The sequence below is a fragment of the Poecile atricapillus genome, chromosome 15 (genome assembly GCF_030490865.1).
Source record: "Poecile atricapillus isolate bPoeAtr1 chromosome 15, bPoeAtr1.hap1, whole genome shotgun sequence".
In the NCBI taxonomy this organism is placed as follows: domain Eukaryota; kingdom Metazoa; phylum Chordata; class Aves; order Passeriformes; family Paridae; genus Poecile; species Poecile atricapillus.
The window spans coordinates 9,503,551-9,524,142 of NC_081263.1; the positions used below are offsets into that span (position 1 = coordinate 9,503,551).

The window sequence follows — 20,592 nt, forward strand, 5'->3', positions numbered from 1 at the left end:
AAGTTCATTAAACCTCTGTGGGTCCATCCTAACGTTTTCACTGAACAAGCAGGTAGGAACTGCTACAAAGAGCAGGAACAGAGAGCTCAGCATGGGGAAGAGACAAGGTGGATTTAATAAAGGGGGGTCATGTCTCACACATGTGAAATGCTTTGGAGGATTCAGCTCCACACCCTTTATCTACATGCATGCTTGCTGATGTAATTTTCCTGGATTTCCAGAAGACATTTGATATGGATCCTTTGCCAAAAGGCCTTTAAAGCAACAACCCTTGACAGAGGATGAACAGGAGCAGGGGAGGGAGCAACCGTTAAGTTTTCCATGTGGAACTTGCTCATCAGGAGGAGATTTAGGCCTTTGGCTATTACTGAGTCCTTCAGTAACACCCAAGTCTGCAGCCTCAGCACTGCTTGGTAGTCCTGAAGGGGGTAATTAGGTAGGAAATTAGAGTTTGAGTAATTCAAACATGGCCACGTGGCAAGCAGCAGACACCTGGCTTTGGTTTCACAGAAGACCAGAGGCAACAACCTCCATTAAACTGGTGTTTGGAGTGAGAAGGTTCCTGCCAGAGGCTGGAATTAAAGTGAAACCCCCACAGGACCCCCAGAGCTGCCAGGTCACCAGCACCACAGCTGGGTCTGACCTCAAGGGCCCAGAGCAGTGGAGAAAGGCAGCCACAGCCTCACCCAAGGGACAGGCAGGAGGGAAGTGCCCCCCAATAAACACAGCCCCTAGGGAAAGGACATGAAAGAACAGGAAGTTTCACACTCAGCAATGACTCACACACAAAATTACCCACCAGAAAAAGCTCTTTTCATTCTCATGTAAGCCCAGCTTCCAATCACCACCTCTGAGACAGCCAAAACACAACACTCAGGACCATTCTTTCCTCTTTATTCACAAATCTTTATGATGAGGAAAGGGCACCTGGGGAAAAGCAGATTTATATTTTCTTCTTCCTTTTTCTTGAAAGGAAATTCAAATGTCCTGGGAGAAGGAGGGAGAATCCAGGGAAGAAGAGATTTTCCAGATTCATATGAAAAGCACTCCAGTAGCATGAACACAATGATGAAAATAAAGATTTTAAAAAAAGTTTAACTGGCACCCTTTTGACTTAATATATAAAAAAGAATTATCTTCTGCCTTCCTTCTTCTGGCCTTTCAGTTATTTATTCACTTCTGTTCTGAAGGCATTTGCTTTGTTTTTCCACTTTTGTTCCATTCTTCTGGTACTAGTGTGTCCTGGAAAGAAAAATAAAAAAATTAACTCTTCCAGGCAACAAAGCACTTGCTTGTACAGAACGAGTGTCCCCAGACTCCTCCTTCTCTCTCAAAAGAAGCTCTGACTAACATCCCCAAAGCAGCTAATTTGAGTGGTAAAATCAGTACTGCTCTGGAATGGGGGATGGAATTCAAGGAGCATGGAAATGGTCAGAGAAAATGAAGATTAATTTCTGGTGGAAAAGGGATGAATGTGCCTATTAAATTACAGAACTGAACAAAAAAAAACCCAGGCTGAAGGCAAAGCCTGCAAGTACCTTAACTTCTCCTTTTAACAGGGCTGATCCATCTGCTGGGAATTGTTGGTCGATGTTAACACAAAGATCTTCATCTCCCCAAGAACATCAAGCAGGGTTAGCACAGCAAACCCAACCTTTTGGGGTCCTTTTGCCTTCCATCATGCCAGACACAGGCACACATAGCATGACACTCTTAAATAACAGTGAGACATTTGCAAGATCTCAGGGCCACAGACATGCTCTGAGAGCTACAGCCCCTCTGCTCTGAGACAAGGCTGAGGGAACAGGGGATGCTCAGCCTGGAGAAGGCCCCAGGGAGGTCTCACTGTGGCCATGCAGGACTTGAAGGGAGTTTATGAAAAGGAGTGAGAGGGATGTTTTATACAGGCAGATGGGGCAGTGGTTTCAAACTGAATGAGGGCAGGTTTAGATTAGATGTTAGGAAGAACTTTTTAACTCAGAATGTGGTGAGGCACTGGTACAGATTGCCCAGAGAAGCTGTTGATGCCCCATCTCTGGAATTTGTGAAAGGCCAGGGTGGATGTGGCCCTAAGCCTGTGGCAGGAGGGATTTGAACTAGAGTACCTTAAGATCCCCTCTAACCCAAACCAGTCTGTGATTCCATGATCCTCTAGGATTACTTACAGCCCAGAAGGAATGAAGGAGTTAAAATACCAGGCTGGGAAACAGGAAACATGCAGGCTGTGGAGAACACACTCATGAGGCTCTTGGTACCAAGGCCACTAAAAAGCTGCAAACCACTGGCCCAAAGTCATGTTAAAGAAAAGCATCCAGGAGCCTGAACAGCAAGCACAGCAATCATCTAAAAGGACAAGTGACAGCCACCTCCAGTTCCTCTCCAGTAACTTGTTGTAGCTTGTTCTGTGCTCCAGTATCTCAAAACACTCCAGGGAAAGAAAAGACAGCAAAAAGGTGTTTTTCTGAGGGACACGATGCCTAATGTTCCACAGGTAATTTCCATGCAACCATCCTGCACACTCCCTGACCTGCAGACAGGAGCTCTCAGCACAGTGCACACCATTTGTGTGGCACAACCTCCCAGTGCTGGTTTTGATTTGCACCACAAAAACTGGGCTCCATTCAACTCCCCATGTGCCTGGAGCACTGACTATGGATGTGAGAGGAAGCAGATGCTCACATGTCCCTGTGCAGCACATTGTACAGGGATTTGTGTCATCACAGGAGCCACCTCAGAAACAAACCAGTGCACTGAATGAGGGATGAAGCCCCCATGCACACACACTCAGAACTGGGCAGTCCTGCCTCCTACACCAGTGTGCACAGAGCAAACTGAGACCTTACCTCTTGGAATGAAAGGAAACCAAGAGCTTTCTCCTGGTAAATGGCAATGGAGACCCAGCACACGCCTGTATGGAATGGAGGGGGCTGGGAGCTGCTGCCTGAGCCATCATGACCAGTTCAGTCTAATGGCAGGATAACCCAGGACTTGGTTGTGTTCTCAGCTGAGAGTGGTGCTGACCTGGCTCTGCTGCACAGAGCTCTCAGCACCCCAGATGAGGATGTAACTCAGCAGGCAGAGTGCCTGGCAGCTGAAGAGCCAGAACACTGCAGGTGGGGCTAGGGAGTACCAGCAGCAGGATGGGAACACCCCAGTATCAGCCACTTTCATCATGGTCTCCTTCAGCCGACATTAATAATAATTTATTTATAGGAGCAATACTATTGTTTTATTTCATCACCCGAGAGCTGCTTGATGCCCACAACAGCATATTTGCATGTGCCCATATCACCATACATACTTCAGACAATTAAGGAAATCAAAACATGCAATTTAGTCTCAGAATATGTACTGCTAATGTGCCAACCCAGCTGCAGCCAGGGCACCCAAGGACTGATTTAAAGCCCAATAAGCAACGTTGGGGGAAGCAGCTTCAGCTCACATATTTTTTTGTCACAGGAGTGACTGATGAGGTGAAATGAAACAGGCAGCATGCCCAGGGAAAGGCAAAATCCAAAAAGGCCCTTACTTCCTGAAGAGCTGGTCACTAGCAAACCCCCTTTTACCGCAGCGTTCTATACTTTGCCAACCTACTGCTCTGTTCTGCAGCGATCCTGCCAAAAGGAGAGAGGGAGAAAGGTTCAGAGAAGACAGGAAAGAAGAAAGCAGCCCTGTTCCAGGAACAGACCCAGTGACAGAAATGTAAAAAGCAAAACCAGGCCTTCTGGTAACTTCTGTAACAAGATGGTTTATACAGACAGCCCCCTTCCCTCTCCTTCCCATGCCTGCTGTTGGCCTCTACAGCTTCGTCTCAAAGTGCAATCTGGTTAATTGTCACTGCACTTCAGCATCTGAGACAGGCAGGCAGTACCTTCACAAGAAGATGTCTTTTTGAACTTTAAAGTCGTGTACAAAGGGTTTAACTTTAGCCTCAGAGAGAAGCTTTACTTTCAAATTTGCCATTGTAGTTGCAGCTTCGTGTCATTTACAGTGAAAAAGCACACGGACACCCCCTGCAGTGGTTTGAAGCAGGAACCAACCACCTGCATTTATGTGCTAACAGAAGCCCTGGTTGAGCCAAGACACTCAGAATTTTGTTTCATTGTATTATTTTTCCCCAAATCTGTATCCTAGGCAAACTGCACTTAATAACAATGTCTCATGACTTTTTCAATGAAAAAGGAAACATTATTAAATGACAACAGCCTCAGGGGCAAGAATATTCCCATGGGAAGTTATGCTAATACAATAAAATACCACAGTGGAGAGGGCTGAACATCAGAGGGAGCAAGGCTGAGAAAGCTGGGAGGACAGTATGAAAATTGTTAATTACATTCATCATCCTCCTCGACACAGCCATAAATGTAGAGATGTTTTAAAGAAAACAAATCAATGCAACCCTCCTTATATTATGTTTTTTTGACAGCTCTTGTCCTGGTTTTAACAGTGTAATCAAAAAGGTGAGAGCCCAGAGTTATCTATGCAGCTAGGTAGCCAGTGGCTCAAAAAGGGGAAAGTAAGGAAAGCACAGGCGTGATGGCAAAGCAGGTCAGTAAAATCATCTTTGAAGTCAAACACTGCATTAGTAGAAATGCTTGTCTCACATGGAGACTGTGTGGCAGCAGTGAAGGAGAGGGAATGGTGTGACCTCTAACCAAGGCAGTCTGGGTCGGCAAACTGCTGGCTGCCCATGCCAGGGCAGTCACGAGACACTGTGGGGCAGGAGACACAAGTGTGCAGAATGAATCCAATGCCAGTACAGAAAGGAATGCTATATCCCTAATACCCAGCAGAATTGTCCCTGGGTTTGCTAGTGTTTGTTGCCTCTTGTCTGCTGCTGCACAGCTCATAAGGAGCCACTTCCCTCTTCTCTACAATCTCTCCCTAGCTAGAGGAACTTAGCTAGAGTAATTTACTCCCACCTTACCTTCCTTCTCTTAAAACCTTCATCACAAGCAGAGCTCCCAAACAGTTGGGCCTCTCCTGTGTTTACAGTGGCTTTCATGACATAACCCTATTCTAAGAGCTTCCTTCAGCACATGCCAATGGCCAATGCTCTCTGCAGGAGCTGCACGCTGGGGACAGCCCCCCACTGCCCTGCTCAGTTCAAGAGGTGGGGAAGGGGGGCTGAGCAGCCCAGCCCCACACACAAGGTCCAAGATCCCAAAGCAGTGGTCACTGACACACAGCAGCACCCTGTGAGCTCCTCCCCACTGATGGTAAAGCTCTGTGCGCCCCTTACCTCTTCACAGCTTTCTGAGCCAGCATCCTGTTGCCTGCCAGGAATGTGATGCCACCCAAAATGGCCAAGTACTTCAGAGTCTGGAACATGTTGAGCTGAGTCCAGTAGACATACATGAGTCCCAACATTGCTGGGAAAAAAAAAAAGAGTCCAGGGCTGAAAGTGCATTTCAAAGACACCAACCATTTGTCATCCTCAGAACAACTGTACTGCTAGGCCTAAGCATTTGGTTCCTATCTCATCTCTGAAGCTCTGAATGGCAGCTCTAAAGACCACACATTGCCAGGGAATGAAGACATCTGGGTCCCCATTTTGGAAAGAAAATGTGACACTGACAGCTTGCAACCAATCCTCCTGTGGCAGAATTATGGACATATTATAGACATTAAGGGCTATTAAAAAGAGAAGGATACTCTGGATTTCAATAGGGGATATTAACCTCACACATCTGTAAGGGCTTACAGCTTTATAAAGCTTCCAAGGAAACTGACTTGGACTGAGAAGCAGTGACATTTGGAAATCAATAGATTAAATATTCTCCCAACCTGCTATGTTTTTGAAATTATACCAAGACAGTAAATAACTATGCAACCAAGGACACAATAAAATTGACGAAAAAAACTGATTCAGCCAAAGATCCAGAAGTGCTTTTATGGGAAGAGCTTTAAAGAAAAGCCATAGCCTTTCACTGTTGAGAGTCCTGCAGGTCTCAATCCCCACAGAACCTCCCCACACTCAGAGGATAAACATGCAATAAAGAAAGTGTGACCTCTGAAAATAAGAAGTTCTACTAAGTACAGATAAATGGAGTGGGAGAGGGGCCTGCATAATGACAGCTGTTATAAGCCAATGGCCAAAACAGGTTTATCACCATATTAACAATCATGAAAAGCAGGAAGGCAGATGGAAACAAGAGAACAAATGTTATGCTGTTATGTCATTAGAGTTAATAGACCACGAGCCCATTAACCACAGGCTCTCATCTGTAACTCCCAGGTGAGGAGGTCAAACACAGCAGAAAGCCTCTGACACTTACCAGCATGTCCCAAGTGAAAAACAATGGTGCTGGGAGCAAAGCTGAAGTTGGAGATGTTGGCACCTATCTTGATCCACTGAAAAGGAAAATAAACAAACTTGGAGTTGAACAGCCTTGTAAACAGAAGCTTTTATTTTAGGCTTCAACATCTTTCAAGCCTTTTTAAGATCTTCAGTGAATCCAATGTATTCTCTACAGAAGCACTTGTTTACTACTGCAAGAGGAGACAGCAGCAATTCTGCTAAGGGCAGCATTGTTGGAGCTCCTTCAGTGGAAATTTCTCCTGCTACTTCTGACTGCCCTAATGCAGTTCCTCAAATGTCTTAAACTGATGAGAGATGACTGCTCCAAATTTAAACAGTGAAAAAGAAATAGACAAGTAGACATTGCTATTTCTACCCAGTTGAATTAATTTCCATTAAAAATACAAAAATAAAAAAAAAAATCCAAAGAAGTAATGCTCTCATTTTGGATTCATACAAAGAACAGCTACAGATACATGATGTTTGCTCCTAGTAACACTTCTTAGTTTTTGACTATAAAATATAAAGGCATGAAGAGTGGAAAAGAGGAGCGGCAACAATGAGTTTCTTCATTAAAGTGTCATCAACTTGTATATTGTGAACTCAGAGGACAGAACTGCCTGAATACCAGCTTTCACTGAGACTGGCTAATGGGAAATTACTGTTGGAATCAGTTTCAACTTCCAAATAAGGAATAATTTAACTTGTCTCAGTGAGATTTTTTTATTGCATTAAGTTCAAAGCACTGACCTGATGATACAGTGAGTAGCAGTGGATTTTTCAACTACAGACACTCAAATGTCCATAAACGGGAATTCAATCTGATAGGATTAAGTAACACAGATTTTGTGATGGAGCTATTATATGTGAGGCAGCAGATCTGCCTTTTTCCTGTGGAAGCCTCATGCTATTATAACTTAATCTGCCCACTGTTATTCAGAATCCCCAGCTGAAGCACACTGAAGAAACTCATCCACCTACTTCAACTTGGCAGCAGTGTTATTCTGCTTTGACTATAACCTCAAAAAACCAAACCAGACCAATGCTCTGCACTGACATCTGCTAGCTGTGACTCCAGCACTGCTGTGCCAGTCACAATTAACCAAGAGTTTTAGCAAGAAGTTGAGCTGTCCAACCTAAGTGACTGTGGACTGGATGGGAAAGTGTTGTTCTTCTGTGACCCAGTTCACTCACCAAGATGAGCAGCAAAAGCAGCGGGGAGAGAACCAGCGCTGTGAAAGTGTTGGAGACCACTGTGGGAGGCCTCTTCTCAGGCTCCCTGAAGAGGTGCTGCAAACAACAAAACCAGCTCATGAGTAGGAGTGTTCCAACAGAGCAGCTCCTCTGCTCCCCAGACCTACTGCAGCCCTGGTGCTGTTCTCAGAGGCTCTTCTGGATGAGAGCCATTCTTCTTAAGGCAAAGACTGACTCTTTGAGGCAGTGCTGTTCCAGTCTCTGCACATTTGATTTCTTGCACAGTTAACTTTCCTTGCACTCACAGAAGCACTTGTTAGCTTGACATCAGCCCAGATGGCTGGAATGAAACAGACCTTTCTGTGGTGCTTACCTGGCCAAACTTTCATTTTTGAGTCTTTTCACTGACACCAGTTGCTCTCTCATAGGTAGAACACACAGCTTTTTTATTCATACACCAGAGAACTCCAACAAATTTCTTTCCATTAAGCAGTAACTCTGGTCTTCCTTTAATTATATTACTTACAAATAATTCATGATGAGAACACAACACTCAGCCCTCATCTCCACATACAATCTTGACTGTACCTGAATTTCAGGTTTGGGAACAAAGAGGTTCTTGGACTGGACTGTGGATGGTGCATCCTCTTCTGGGAATGTGATCACAACATCAGCCTGAAATGAAATTGTGCAGCTTCATGCATTTAGATCTAAATGTGGCAATCTACAATTTATATAATTTGTAAAGGAAATTAAGAAAAAGACATCAGATTTTTAAAGAAGCAACCTCTCCTAAAAAGGGGCAGTAATGTCATTCACCCATCATTTTACAAATTGGATTTATTTCCAGCAGAGAAAGAACAGAGAGGTTAAACCTTGAGAGCCTGCTGTGAAATTGCAATCAAACAGATAAACCTTCTGAAGCTTCTGCACCACCACATGATTAAATTAATGTTAATTTGTGTCTTGCTTTGCTGTTTACTCAAAACTTGCAATGAATAGCAAACCTCAGTGCCCATAAATGGCCAAAAGGATTCTGGTTCACTAAAAAGAACCAAACATTTGAGTTTTTTGCTTCCAAACCTGTACCATGCCCTCCTGTTAGACTGCAGTAATAACAAAACCACATCACACCACTTCCAGCTACATACCACATTCCAAAGGATTGGATTTTCCAGAGTGGCATCTCCAATGATCAGGTAAAGAGTGTAGGTCCCAGAGGCAGAGTCAAATTCAGTCTTTCTTTCAGAGGTATCCAGTTCGAATTTGTACACATTCTTGCTGTCTGGTTCTGCAACAAACACCACCTCCTGGCCAGTCTTTTGATTGTGAAGTCGAACAAAAGTCTGCAAGGAAGATTGCAACATTCAAGGACTTTTCAGCCAGCAATCTACATTAAAAAAACAATCAGAAGTGTGTTTTTACAAGGCAGGCTATGTGTACTCAGTCTGTGGAGTTAAATACAACACAATACTAGAGCCAGATTTCATTTAACTAGAGAGATTTCATTTAACAGACAGACAAAACAAATGAAGTGAATCTTCCATCTAGTGAGATCAGTGATCTTCACAGTACATGCCAGAAACATAAGGCTTCTCAAAACCTATCAAATCTTTTCAAGAGCAACTGTCACCTCAGATGCTTCATGATGGAACATCTTGGTAGCGCAGCAGTGACAAAAATTGTCCTAACCTGGTGAGGGATGAGTTCAGCTCCACTGTTCACATCTATCAGCTGGAAGGATAAAGCAAAGTTCTGATGGCTGTCAGCAGTGAATGAGCCCTTGGCTTTGGCTGGGTAAGCTACCCTAGGAGGAAAAAAACCACACAGAACTGAGATCTTCCAGGAGAAGGCCTGGTGCTCAGAGAAACCAAGGCTCCAGTCTAGAGTCAGGATCCTTTCCAGGATCACACACCCCATTACACTTTACCTGGTTGTTTTTGGTGCAATGCTCTGATCTTTATCCACGGTAGAAAGATCTACATTAGTAATCCCCACTTCTGTGGAAACTTTTACTTTCAGCTGCAACAAAACACAACAGAAAACTCTTGAGAGCACTCAACATACACCAGTTATGGTCAAGTTCGCTGCAGATGTTTTAGCTCTTCTGTCCCTCCTCCCCAAAGAAGGTCTTATGACTAAGCCCAAGTCAGAGTCTAACCTGCACAGAAGGATTTACAGCAATTTACCTTCTGGCAAAGCTCCTGCACCAGTCACTGACCCTGAGCCATCCCCTTTCCTCCCAGCACAAGCAGCCAGCTCTGCAGACACCAACTTCCCAGGCATGCTGGAATTAGCTGTCCTTGAGAGAGCTGTTTTTAATGAAACAGTCCAACTACCCAGATCCAGCTAGTTTTCCTTTTGAACTAGCAGAAACTAGCTAATAAAGATTGCATCACATATGACACAACTTCACACCGCCTGTGCATATGTCCTTCTACTTTCTGGACAGCAATTTGAGACAAGGGGTCTCCAGACAGCAACAGTTCTGCCTCTGCTGGCTCCTAAAGCCCAACAGGTTTCTGTTGATTTTATTACCAGCAGGCACATGCCAAAGCATTCCTGCAGAGCTGCACTTTGTCCAGCAAACTTTCCTTCAGAGTCACAGCATTTATCCCTTAGTGCAGGGCAGCCAATAAGGCCCTGCCATTTATCACACTCCTCTGTGCTAAGTGCACTATAAACCCCAAGCAGAGAAATTATTTCCTGCCCTTTCCCCAGCCCCAAACCACAGCTCATTCAGGCACTGAGCCGAGCGGGTTTGACTGATTTCAATTCTTCTCTCAAACATAAGCAGTTACTGCAGTCTGTAGTTTTTAATTAGCACATTTGTTCTCACAGCTTACAAATGCTCCCCTAGAGAATTGAAGTTTCATTGCCAAGACATTTTTCATCTTATACTACAATTTGTTATTACAGGTTTGTTCATGTGAACCAGCCCCACACCCTCAGCCCAAAAAATAATTCACAGAGAACCCGTAGGAAAAATATGTAAAAACATTAACTAAACTATTCAGGTCAGACTTCAAACACAATCATCTTGGCAGTTCCTTTACAACAAAAAGCATAATTTCAGAGAGAGGCTACCCCCAAAAATGGATCCATTAAAATGCAGATGATTCAAGCTAACTTCAGCAAAGACTTAATTTGTTCCAAGACAGGGGCAAAGAAAGATGGACTAATGAAATAATTCAAAAAAAAGTTGTGTGGAGGCAACTCAGAGCTGCTGCACATAGCCCCCTCCAACTGCACAGTACACAAACATCTCTCAAATATTTTAATGCCAGGAAATGTAGTCTCTGCCTGAGTAATAACCCACTGGTTTAGCTCATTACTGTCAAAACGATGGTGCATTAAGGACAATTAATGCTAATAACAGTAAGGAAAAAAGCAGCTCCCCAGCAGTCCTCCCCCGTAACAATGTGTCTTATTAGCAGCGGTTCCCACAAAGCTGCTGGCGCTAATACATTCCTGCCGGTGCCTCCCTGTGCCAGCCCCGGCTTAAGCAGGACAATCCAGCCCCTTCTGACATCCCTGAGTGCCATTACTGCTCCACTGACAGAGCCCATTTGATACTCACAGTAAAGGTCAGCAGTTGTGTCTTCCTCCACTCCAAGCTAAATATGTTGGAAGACTTGAAATGCTAATTGTTTCCTCAAATAGGTGACTGAGGGCAACAATTAAGCCTGGGAATGGACCTCTTTGGAGAAGAGCATTCTCAGCTGTTGACACTGGGGTGACTACATGAACAGCCAGAGAGAGAAGTCACATTCCTCTCACTGCAACAAACTTGAGGAAAGGAAAACTCCAAATCTTTATATGAAACTGCTCTTCAGAAAGGTGTCATCTAACAGCTTTTGCCACCAAAAAAGGGCTGTGTATTCATGAAAAGAAGACTTAATCTGCTTTGGTCATGGCTTCTCCACTACGAAATCCTCACCATATACACAGTTTGGAAATGCCAAGAGACCCTGTTCTAGTGCTCTAGAGCTTATACAAACAGACAACAACAAATGCTCTGCTTCCACACATCAGGCAATCCCCAGACAACTGAGAGACAAGCCTTGAGATTTATGGGCTCAACTCTGGAATGCTCTGAAGAACTAACACTTGGTAATAATTTCTGCATATCGACTTAGGGCTGCCACAGAAACACCTCCACTGTTACCCTTTGTTCACATGCTGTCAGATCAGCATCTAAGTGATAAGACAGGTTTGAAATGTACACAAATCCCTTTTGATCATGTATTTAATCTGGTTATTTGCCATAATCCTGAGTTAAAAACCAATGCATTACAGAAAAGCATGTGATAAAAATTCCATACAACTGGCAACATCCTTCACAAGCATAAATAAAATCTGTTCCAGTGAATAGGCACAGAATGAAAATACATCAAAGAGCATACCCACCTCCACTTTGTTAGCAATAAATCGCTTATCTCCATCTACACTGATAGAGAAATCATAATATCCACTTGCAGGTTTCACATTCATGAAGTTCAGCTCAAAGAAATCTCTGTAACAAAAAACCCCAAGATATTAAGAAATCTCCAAATATGCTACATTAAACAGGTAGACAAACACAGCACAAACTAACATTGCTAAGTGCAGCAGGAAAATAATTTTTGAAAGTTAACCAAAGTCAAAAAAGAAAATTGGAATTTCCCACTCCCAGTCAAAAGAAATCACCAAATGTGATCAGTTACTCTACACTAACAAAACACAACCAAAGCATTTTGAGTTTTCTACCACAGAAACATTTCCTTGGTGGAAAAACACTAATGGAAAAGCAAGTCCAACACTGCTTAAATAAAATCTATTTGCTTACTCTAAAAATAATCTTATTTTCTTACCCAGAGAGAGTAAATGGTAGCTGTTGAAGGACAGTGACTTTGCTAGACACAGACTTGGCTTGGTCAAGCTTTACAGAAACTTGAGTCAGTAGCTGGGACATAACATTGGTCACTTGCAGCTACGAGAGAAAAATCATCATTTCTGTGAGTCTCATCCCAGAAGGAATGCAGGAACACAGACAACTCAGTACTCCTCTGTGTTACACACCCAGAGCTCTCCCCTGCTCAGCATCCCACATCCCCTTTTTCTTTCTGCCACAGCAGGGAAGGTGAAAGGCTGACTTTCACACCATGCCTTCTTGAGGCAGTGCCTGGTAAGCTGAGGCTCCCAAGGATCACTTCACAAAAGCACTAAAATCCCAGATCTGCTGGAGCCTGAGTCACAGAGCTAAAAGTGAAAGACTTCAGCTTAGACTTTCAGCCCAGAGCTCCAATACCACAGACTGAGCCAAGATCTGGGGCTACGGCCTTACCCTGAGTACAGGCTGATGATGAGACACAGCCGCAGGCCCGTCAGGGACGATGATGACGGGCAAGTGGAAGCGGTTCTGGGACAAGGAACCGGCAGCACGAGCAACGCTGAAGGCCTCAGAGAGAGTCTCAAAGTTTTTCTTGCTAAAAATCGCATTCATCAGCTGGATAACTTGATCCTGAAAGAGGAAAAGCCAATCACATGTAAGCACCAGCAGCTTACCACAACATTGCAAACTGGCTCAGTATTATGTTATTAATGAAAACATCATTCATAAAAGACTCTTTAATTTTCCATTTGCTTTAAAAACAGTTCAAATTATGAGGCAAGCCAAAATTATCTACCTTTGGAATTTCATGTGCATTCTTATTCTTGGCTGGGAGGTTCCAACCACAATGGCTGGAATTGTCTCAAGAACTTGGAAAAGCAGAATATGGATCCACCTCTGCAAATGATGTGTTTCAGAGTAAAAAGATGTCATCAGCTCAACTACCCAGATTGCATGTGGCTGCAAGAAGACAATTTGGCTGCAAGAGCTGCATCATTTCTTCATGTGAAGAAACCTCCATTTTCACAGTGGAGCAAGACCAGGCTTGATGTCCTGGCTACCAGCCAGGCTGGGAAGGCCATGGAGCAAAGCATCCCAATGGTTCTGGAAGGAGCCAGCCTAGGTCCATGCAGGCTTATCCCCTTTGGCTCAGCAGTGTCCCCAAGCTAAGAGGATTAGCTTTGAAGCAGTACCACCAGGAGCACAGAGCCAGCTCTGGCTTTGGGATGTGCCAAAGCTAATTTGTTCTCCCCAAGGCAGGAGTGGGACAGCATCCCCCCAGCTGGTTTTTCAGGCTGACTCAGTAGGGTTAGGGCATCTGCACCACTCTCTGCAGAATATTCATTACCCATCATTATTCAGCTTCATCCATCACTCCTTGCTAGTCTGGAAAACAAGAGGGACTGGCCACCTGTACTTTGATCCAAACAAAGGATTTTGGGCTAAAATCTAATGAGAATGAGAACAATCAAAGACAACCCTAAATAAAGTAATAGAGACACAACTTAGTGACCTGCAAAGAACAAATACTTCTAAATGAAATCCACTGCATCTCAAATTTTCACTCTCCTGCTTGTACCAGTGAACACCAAATAACATCACAACTAGAGAAAGCATCCAGACAAATGCTACAAAACTCCTGCACAGTGCAAATCCTGCAGTGTTTTTCATGTCTGTGGAGGGCATGGCACTGCTCCAAACTCTAATCAGCAACTGACACTCTCACTGAAGCTGTGGGGGGAAAAAATCAGGGAGACATTTTTTCAAATACTGCATGGTTTTTTTTTAAAGACAGTTTTGTGGCATTCCAAAGGCACTCTCACCATTCACCAGAGATAAAGCCTTAAGCCCCAACAGCAGCACTTCTAACAGCACAGTTCTGAAAAAAACCTGAACAATTTCCCTTAACTGGTCTTTCTTTACAGCATCATTTGGACACTGACAGTTTGAATTGTGCATGGCAGAGTCACCATCTCAAAAATGACATCAAAATTACTTTGCATTAGTCTGTTTGGCAGCAGCGTGGAAAAGAGCCAGGACTGAACTCAGAAGTCTTACACTGGCTTCAGTCTTAACCCTGCCACTTTGGCTTGTGCTTCAGGGAGCTGCCATTCTCACTCCAAAGTACATCTAACTCCATTAACTTGTGGAAAAAAAATTCAAGTGGATTGTTTGCAGTAATGATTTCCAGCTTAACCAAGATCAAAAGAAATTTCCAGCAGTCTTTCATCTTAGACAAGTTTTTTCAGCTGGATTCCTGCAGGCACATGGTAATGTTGTCTATCTTTTGGGCACCCCAAACCGGGGTGCCTGCATTTCCTTACAGATAAATAACATTTGCAAAACACCTTGAAATGCTGGAAAGTGCTACAAGTGCCAAATACCAGAACAAACTCTGAAACAAGGAGTTTTTTTCAATACCTTGTCTCAATAAACAAAGAAAAACCAAGCTTCATTTGCAATTTCCTTTTGTACACTTGAAAAAGGAAAAAACCCAACAAATCCAGCCTGTGATCTTAAACTTGGAATTTCCTCTTAGATTCTGTTTCCTCATTCCCTCCACAATGTCCCTTTTCACCGAGTGTGCTCAATACTTTCTCCAGTAGAAACTCTACCCAGTTACACTGGGCTCTGGCACTGCACCACAGGAACTGAGCAGATCCTTTTTGGGAGCTGAAGTGTGCAAGGAAGGAAAGGGAAGGTACAGACCTCCTTTATTGCTGGCTCTGTACCCACATGGTCTGACAGCTTATAGGCAGCAGCAACAAACAGGGCAGTAGTCTCAATTCCTTCTTCAAACTGCAGGTAAACTCCACCCAGGTCATCCAAGCGAGCGACAAGATCCTGAGAGAAAGAGTTAATAAAATTTAAATTGCTTTCTAGTGGATCCACAGAAGTTAACTCTGCTGTTAAGCCTGTAATCAAGAACTAGCTATATGGGATCAACGACATATTTTGTAATAGTTATTTAGAAACAGGAAGAAAGAAAATCCTACAGCCTTTAGTGGATCTAATGATACGTAAATGTCAGGATTTTCTATGTTTCGGTCCACTGTGAAACAGATAAAAGTCCAAAGAATTTTCTGCTTAAAAGCCAAGCCACATCATACAGGCAGACAATTAGCCAGGCCTGTTTTTCATTTCATTTTACACATTAATACATCTTTTAGTTCTAAAGCAATCTAGCAAATTTCTGAATAATTAGAGAGCACAGTGTGTTCCTACCTCAATCTCCTCAACAATGCTAGTTAGATCTGCCTGCTGGGACAGGTAAGATGCCGTCTCCAAAGCCTGGATGGTTCTTAGACAAGAACAAACAAAACCAAACAAGTGTATGATTATTCCTTCCTTAAAAGCCAAACGTCATTTAAATCAAAGCAACTGCATTTTCTATTCTGAATGAAGTGTAAAACAGCTGTTCCTGCCTTCAGTTCACTCAAGAGAATGAATCTGAAGTGATTTAGTGTGAACTTAGCATTCATTACAGAATGTCACTTTAGCTGCATCAGCGCTGCAAGGAACTCACAGATTCAAAGGCAGAGAAGAGAACAAACTGATCCCTGCAGAGCGCAGATCCAGACTTGCTACTGAGGCTTCCAGGAATCCATTTTTTCAGTCAACAAAGCAAGTTTTTAAAGTTTCCCTTTCTTCCCTAGCCTTTAAGGGACATTTTGTTCTCTTGTTTAACAGAGAAACAATTTTTTGTGGTGATAAATGCCAAGATTCCTTCACCTTAGTGGCACATATTTTCCCGCTCACAGTGCAGGCACCCCAAACTACAAACAGGGCTGAGAAAGAACATTAAGTCTGCTGCAACCATAAATGACACAGAATCATGGTTGGGTATTAAGTAAAAATTGTGTTGTCAATCCTTTTGGGATATCATCTTTTACTGACCATTATCCTTGAATTTAACTGATTATATAAGTTCATTTATAAAATCCTACAAAAATAGCCCCAAAACATATATTTCCTTCCCCCCAAGGAACAATAATGAACTGGGACAAATACACCAAATGAAAACACAGCACCTACTCTACTACATCTATATTACAAATATGAAGCATTAAAACAGTCTTTAATTCAAAACCCAGCTGCCTGGAGGACAAACACTTGAATCCCTCCTGTGTGAGACTTACGCCAGCACGCTCTCCTCCTTGCTGAGACGAGCAGTGAGAGCACTCAGGGCTTCCTGGGATGCCAAAGGAAGACCAAAGCCACTCAGGGCACCAACAGCGTGGAAGATCTGGGTGACTGTGGAATCCTCACTGACAGCTGCCAGCAGCAGCTCCCTGGTCTCATTTGAAATGGTGACCTGAGAAAGAGCACAGGGAACACAGTGATTCACACTTGAAAAAACATGGCCTTCAAATCACCACTGATTCCTTCCTGGAGCAACACTAGACTGGTGAACTGTATAAGCTTTTGGGAAAAATCCATGTATCATTCATTACCTTTTAATTTAATTAATTAACTCCTTAAGTTTTGCTGTTAACCATCAATTAGTCAGGATAATCCATTATTCAGATGTATCCTGGTAACCTGCTACTGCTTTTCATGTGGCATCACCTCATTGTGTAGTAGCCAGGGGTACTGATGACAAAAAGGGCTTGGACAACACACCCAACTCAGGAAGGGTGGTCTGCAACTGTATCCAGCAGTGTTCCAACACCCAAACCATCTGTCAGCCACACAAAGAGCTTCTAATTTACAGTCCTGAGAATTCTAACAAATGTGCTGCTTTTTTTCTTAGCCATCAGTGTTTAATTAAAAAACATCCCCTCAGAATTACCCTGAACCAAATCCGTGTGTTAGATATTTATACTTTGCCTTGTGTAGAGCACACCCAAACATTTATTTACCGAAGGCACAACAGAAAACAATCTAAAAGTAAAAGTTATGTGTAAAACAAACCCAAGAAAAATCTCAAGGCAAGTATTTCCTTGGTAATATCTGTCTGCAGAACTCAGGGCTCCACACTCACCTCACAGCTTGACAGGACCTTCATGGACTGGGCAGCATAAAAGAGAGATTCAACACTGCTGGAGTCCACATGAGATTTGATGAACTTGCATGCAGCCTGTGGAGAAACAAGTTAATTTAAACCACTGAGAGATTTATATGATACTCTTAAGACAATTCCATGAACACTGTGCATTTTTGTACCCCCAAAGAAACAAGGGTGACTCCTCCTAAAAGATAAGGAATTTTCACATAAGCTCCACTGCAACCATAATTCAAACCTAAATTGAATATAATTATAAAGCCTATTAAAATTAAAGTCTAACAGGTGGATTCAGTAGGGCAAATCTTCCAGGACAGCGAGGAGGTGAACAGAAATTCTCTAGGTGAGCTTCCTTTCCAGCTGTATATCACACCATCATTAATGGATCCAAATACAGAATTTCAGAATGCAGAGAGAAAAGTGGGGCAAGCAATGGGACTGCTTGTTAATTTGTATTAACTGACAGCTGGACAGATGGATCACTGGGATGCATTTTAAACAAGAAAACAACCAAGAATTTAACTGCTCATACATAAATCACAGGACTTTGAGTATGTGGAGCACAGGCCTTTACAAGCAGGACAGGATTGCATAATCTAAGAATATTCCTAGACTTTCTCTTGGCTGAGGAGGATCAGGTTAGAGGTCACTTAATCAAACCTGACACCCTCAAATCCATGGGCCCCAACAGGATGCAGCCACAAGTGCTCTGGGAGCTGGCAAATGTTATTTCTAAGCCATTCTCCATCATCTTTGGAAGCTCATGGAAAATAGGAGGTGCCTGAGGACTGGAAGAGAATGCTGGTATAACCACAGGCCAGTCAGCCCCGCCTCCAGCCCTGGAAAGGTGTTGGAACAGCTCATCTCTAAACACTTTGAGGAAAAGCAGGTGATGAGGAGTAGCCAACATGGATTCACCAAAGGGAAATCATGCTTAACCAATGGGATAGCCTTCCAGGGGATGAGCCTGAGGGTCCTGGTGGACAACAAGCTGTCCATGAGCCAGCAGAGTGTCCTGGGTGCCAAGCAGGCCAGTGGTATCCTGAGGTGCACTGGGAAGAGCACTGCCAGCAGGTCAGGGGTGTGATCCTGTCCCTCTACTCAGCCCTGCTGAGGCACATCTGGAGTGCCGTGTTCAGTGCTGGGCTCTCCAGCTCAAGACAGACAGGATATACTGGAGGGCTGTGAGGATGATGAGGGACTTGGGCACCTCTGAGGAGGGAAGGCTGAGGGAGCTGGGACTGTTCAGCCTCAAGGAGAGCTTATCAGTGCACACAAACATCATTCCATGACAGATGTTCAAGTGTTATACCTAGCTATTATTTTCACTACCTCTACCTTTTAAATAGCCCCACGCTGAGAAGAGGTGCACTGTGCAGAAAAAAAGTCTTACCACAAACCTTGAGAAATCAATAAATACTGTTTCCCTACAGAAGCAAAGACTGTGCTACCACTGCCAGAATTAGGAACTAATAAACTAGGAACTAATAAAAAATCCAGCCCCAGTGACCTAATTCCCAGTGTAGCCCACAGGTGACCAGTAACTGGCCACAGCAAGGGGTGCACCGAGATGAACCCCATCTTCAGGACCCTCACAGTTAACAGCTCATGTGCAGCACTCGAAGAGACACCAAGACCAAAGGGTTTAGAACCCCTGTGCTGGATGAACCCATGAGGAAAGAACAAATTTCTATTTACAGTTCACAAGCACAGGTAAACATCCACATGCAGGTAAGCAGGTGTGCCCATGTGAGGAAGCTGTTAAAAGCACAACCTGCAACATTTAAACTAGAAATGCTTAGAGACACAGCGCAGTAAGAATTATGTTGATACCACCAGCCTTAAAATTATATAATCAATTATATATAAAAATAGCACTGCCTGAATTCAGTACTTGAACTGAAACAAACTAATGGGAACTCTATTTAACAGTACACTGCACCAAATGTGCCACAGAAAGGGAACTTATTGACAAGGCAGTTAAACAAATTGGTGTCCACAATAACATCACAACGGGCCGTGGAGAAGCGAGCCCTGAAGCCTCCATTTACAGGCACCGAGTGTAAGCGAGCCAGGGCCACGTAACTGCCCGGACAAAGATGCAATTTATCCAAATAACACACCAGAGTCACCAATTACCAGCGATACTCCGGTACTTACTACGGATATAACGCGCGTACGTTTTACATTTCCCACACGGCCCTATCCAAGCAGAGCTCTCTCTATAAATTCATATTATATTAATAATTTGTCTTTCACTGCTATGCAGCAGACCCTCAGGCAGCAAAGCGCTCCCGGGAAGAGAGAGACGGGCTCTCTCCCGCTCACCTTTTCGTCCGCCACCCGCACCCCGAGGCTGCTGAGCCCCACGATGGAGTAGTAGGCGGCCCGCACGTCGGGGAAGGGCCGCTCCAGCACCGCCCGCAGCCGCGCCAGGTCGCGGGCAGTGAGACGATGGCTGGGGACAAGGGCCTGGGCACCGGCGAGGAGAAGTAGGAAGCTGAGCGCCGCCTCCAGACGCAGCCTCGGGCCTGCGGAGAGATAAACGCGTTAATCCGGGTCCCTCCATTTCCGCGGTACCGATACCGGCCCCAGCCCCGCCGCCCTCGCCTTACCCGGCGCCGCCATGATGCCGCCCCCTCCCGCGCCACGGCGCCGCTTCCGCCCCGCGCCCCGCCCCGCGCCATCATGCCACGGGGGGAGGTGAGAGGGACGGCGTATTTCGCAAGGCTTCCTTAGCTCCACTGCTGCCCGCTACGACAACCGAGAAACTGCGAACGGCAAAAAACCGAGCTGTACGGCCGGGGCAGCGGGCGGGGGACGGGCAGCGGCGGGGCCGCCAGGCCACGGGATGAAGTGACTCCCCCGGGTGGCCGGAGTGGTACGGACCTCCCGGCGGGCCTCGAGGGCGGCCCCTGGCGGGGATGTGGGCTGCGCTGATTGGCCAGCGCACCTTAAAGGGGCCGCGGCGGGAAAGCGCCCGGGGCCTGTGGCAGTGCCGCATCATGTCGCGATTGTATTCCCACGGTGTGTGGGGCTGTGTCACACTATGCCGTGCTGTGTCACACCGTGCCACGGTGTGTGGGGCTGTGTCACACCGTGCCGCGCCGTGTCGTGCCGTGTCGTGCTGTGTCGTGCTGTGTCACAGCGTGCCGCGCTGTCTGGCGCTGTGCCATGCCATGCCCTGCCTGCCGTGGCTCACTGACAGCGAGCCCCTCG

General features: G+C 44.7%; 1 protein-coding gene across 2 annotated transcripts; it reads right to left on the reverse strand.

The window, feature by feature from the left end:
- Positions 1–877: 877 nt before the first annotated feature.
- Positions 878–20,059, reverse strand: RPN2 (ribophorin II). 2 transcript variants are annotated; one of them, XM_058850615.1, is made up of 18 exons: positions 19,989–20,059; positions 19,702–19,904; positions 17,353–17,448; positions 16,508–16,683; positions 15,594–15,669; positions 15,078–15,212; positions 12,822–12,998; positions 12,349–12,467; positions 11,906–12,011; positions 9,426–9,517; positions 9,188–9,302; positions 8,647–8,841; positions 8,084–8,170; positions 7,496–7,591; positions 6,279–6,354; positions 5,243–5,372; positions 3,530–3,614; positions 878–1,242 (listed from the first exon to the last, which is right to left on the reverse strand). In XM_058850615.1, the coding sequence occupies exons 1-17, from the start codon at positions 19,999–20,001 to the stop codon at positions 3,563–3,565; spliced, it is 1,944 nt and encodes a 647-aa protein (XP_058706598.1). In that variant the 5' UTR covers positions 20,002–20,059; the 3' UTR covers positions 878–1,242; positions 3,530–3,562. The 2 variants fall into 2 exon arrangements, with proteins under 2 accessions (XP_058706598.1, XP_058706599.1); XM_058850616.1 differs by lacking the exon at positions 3,530–3,614.
- Positions 20,060–20,592: the final 533 nt, after the last annotated feature.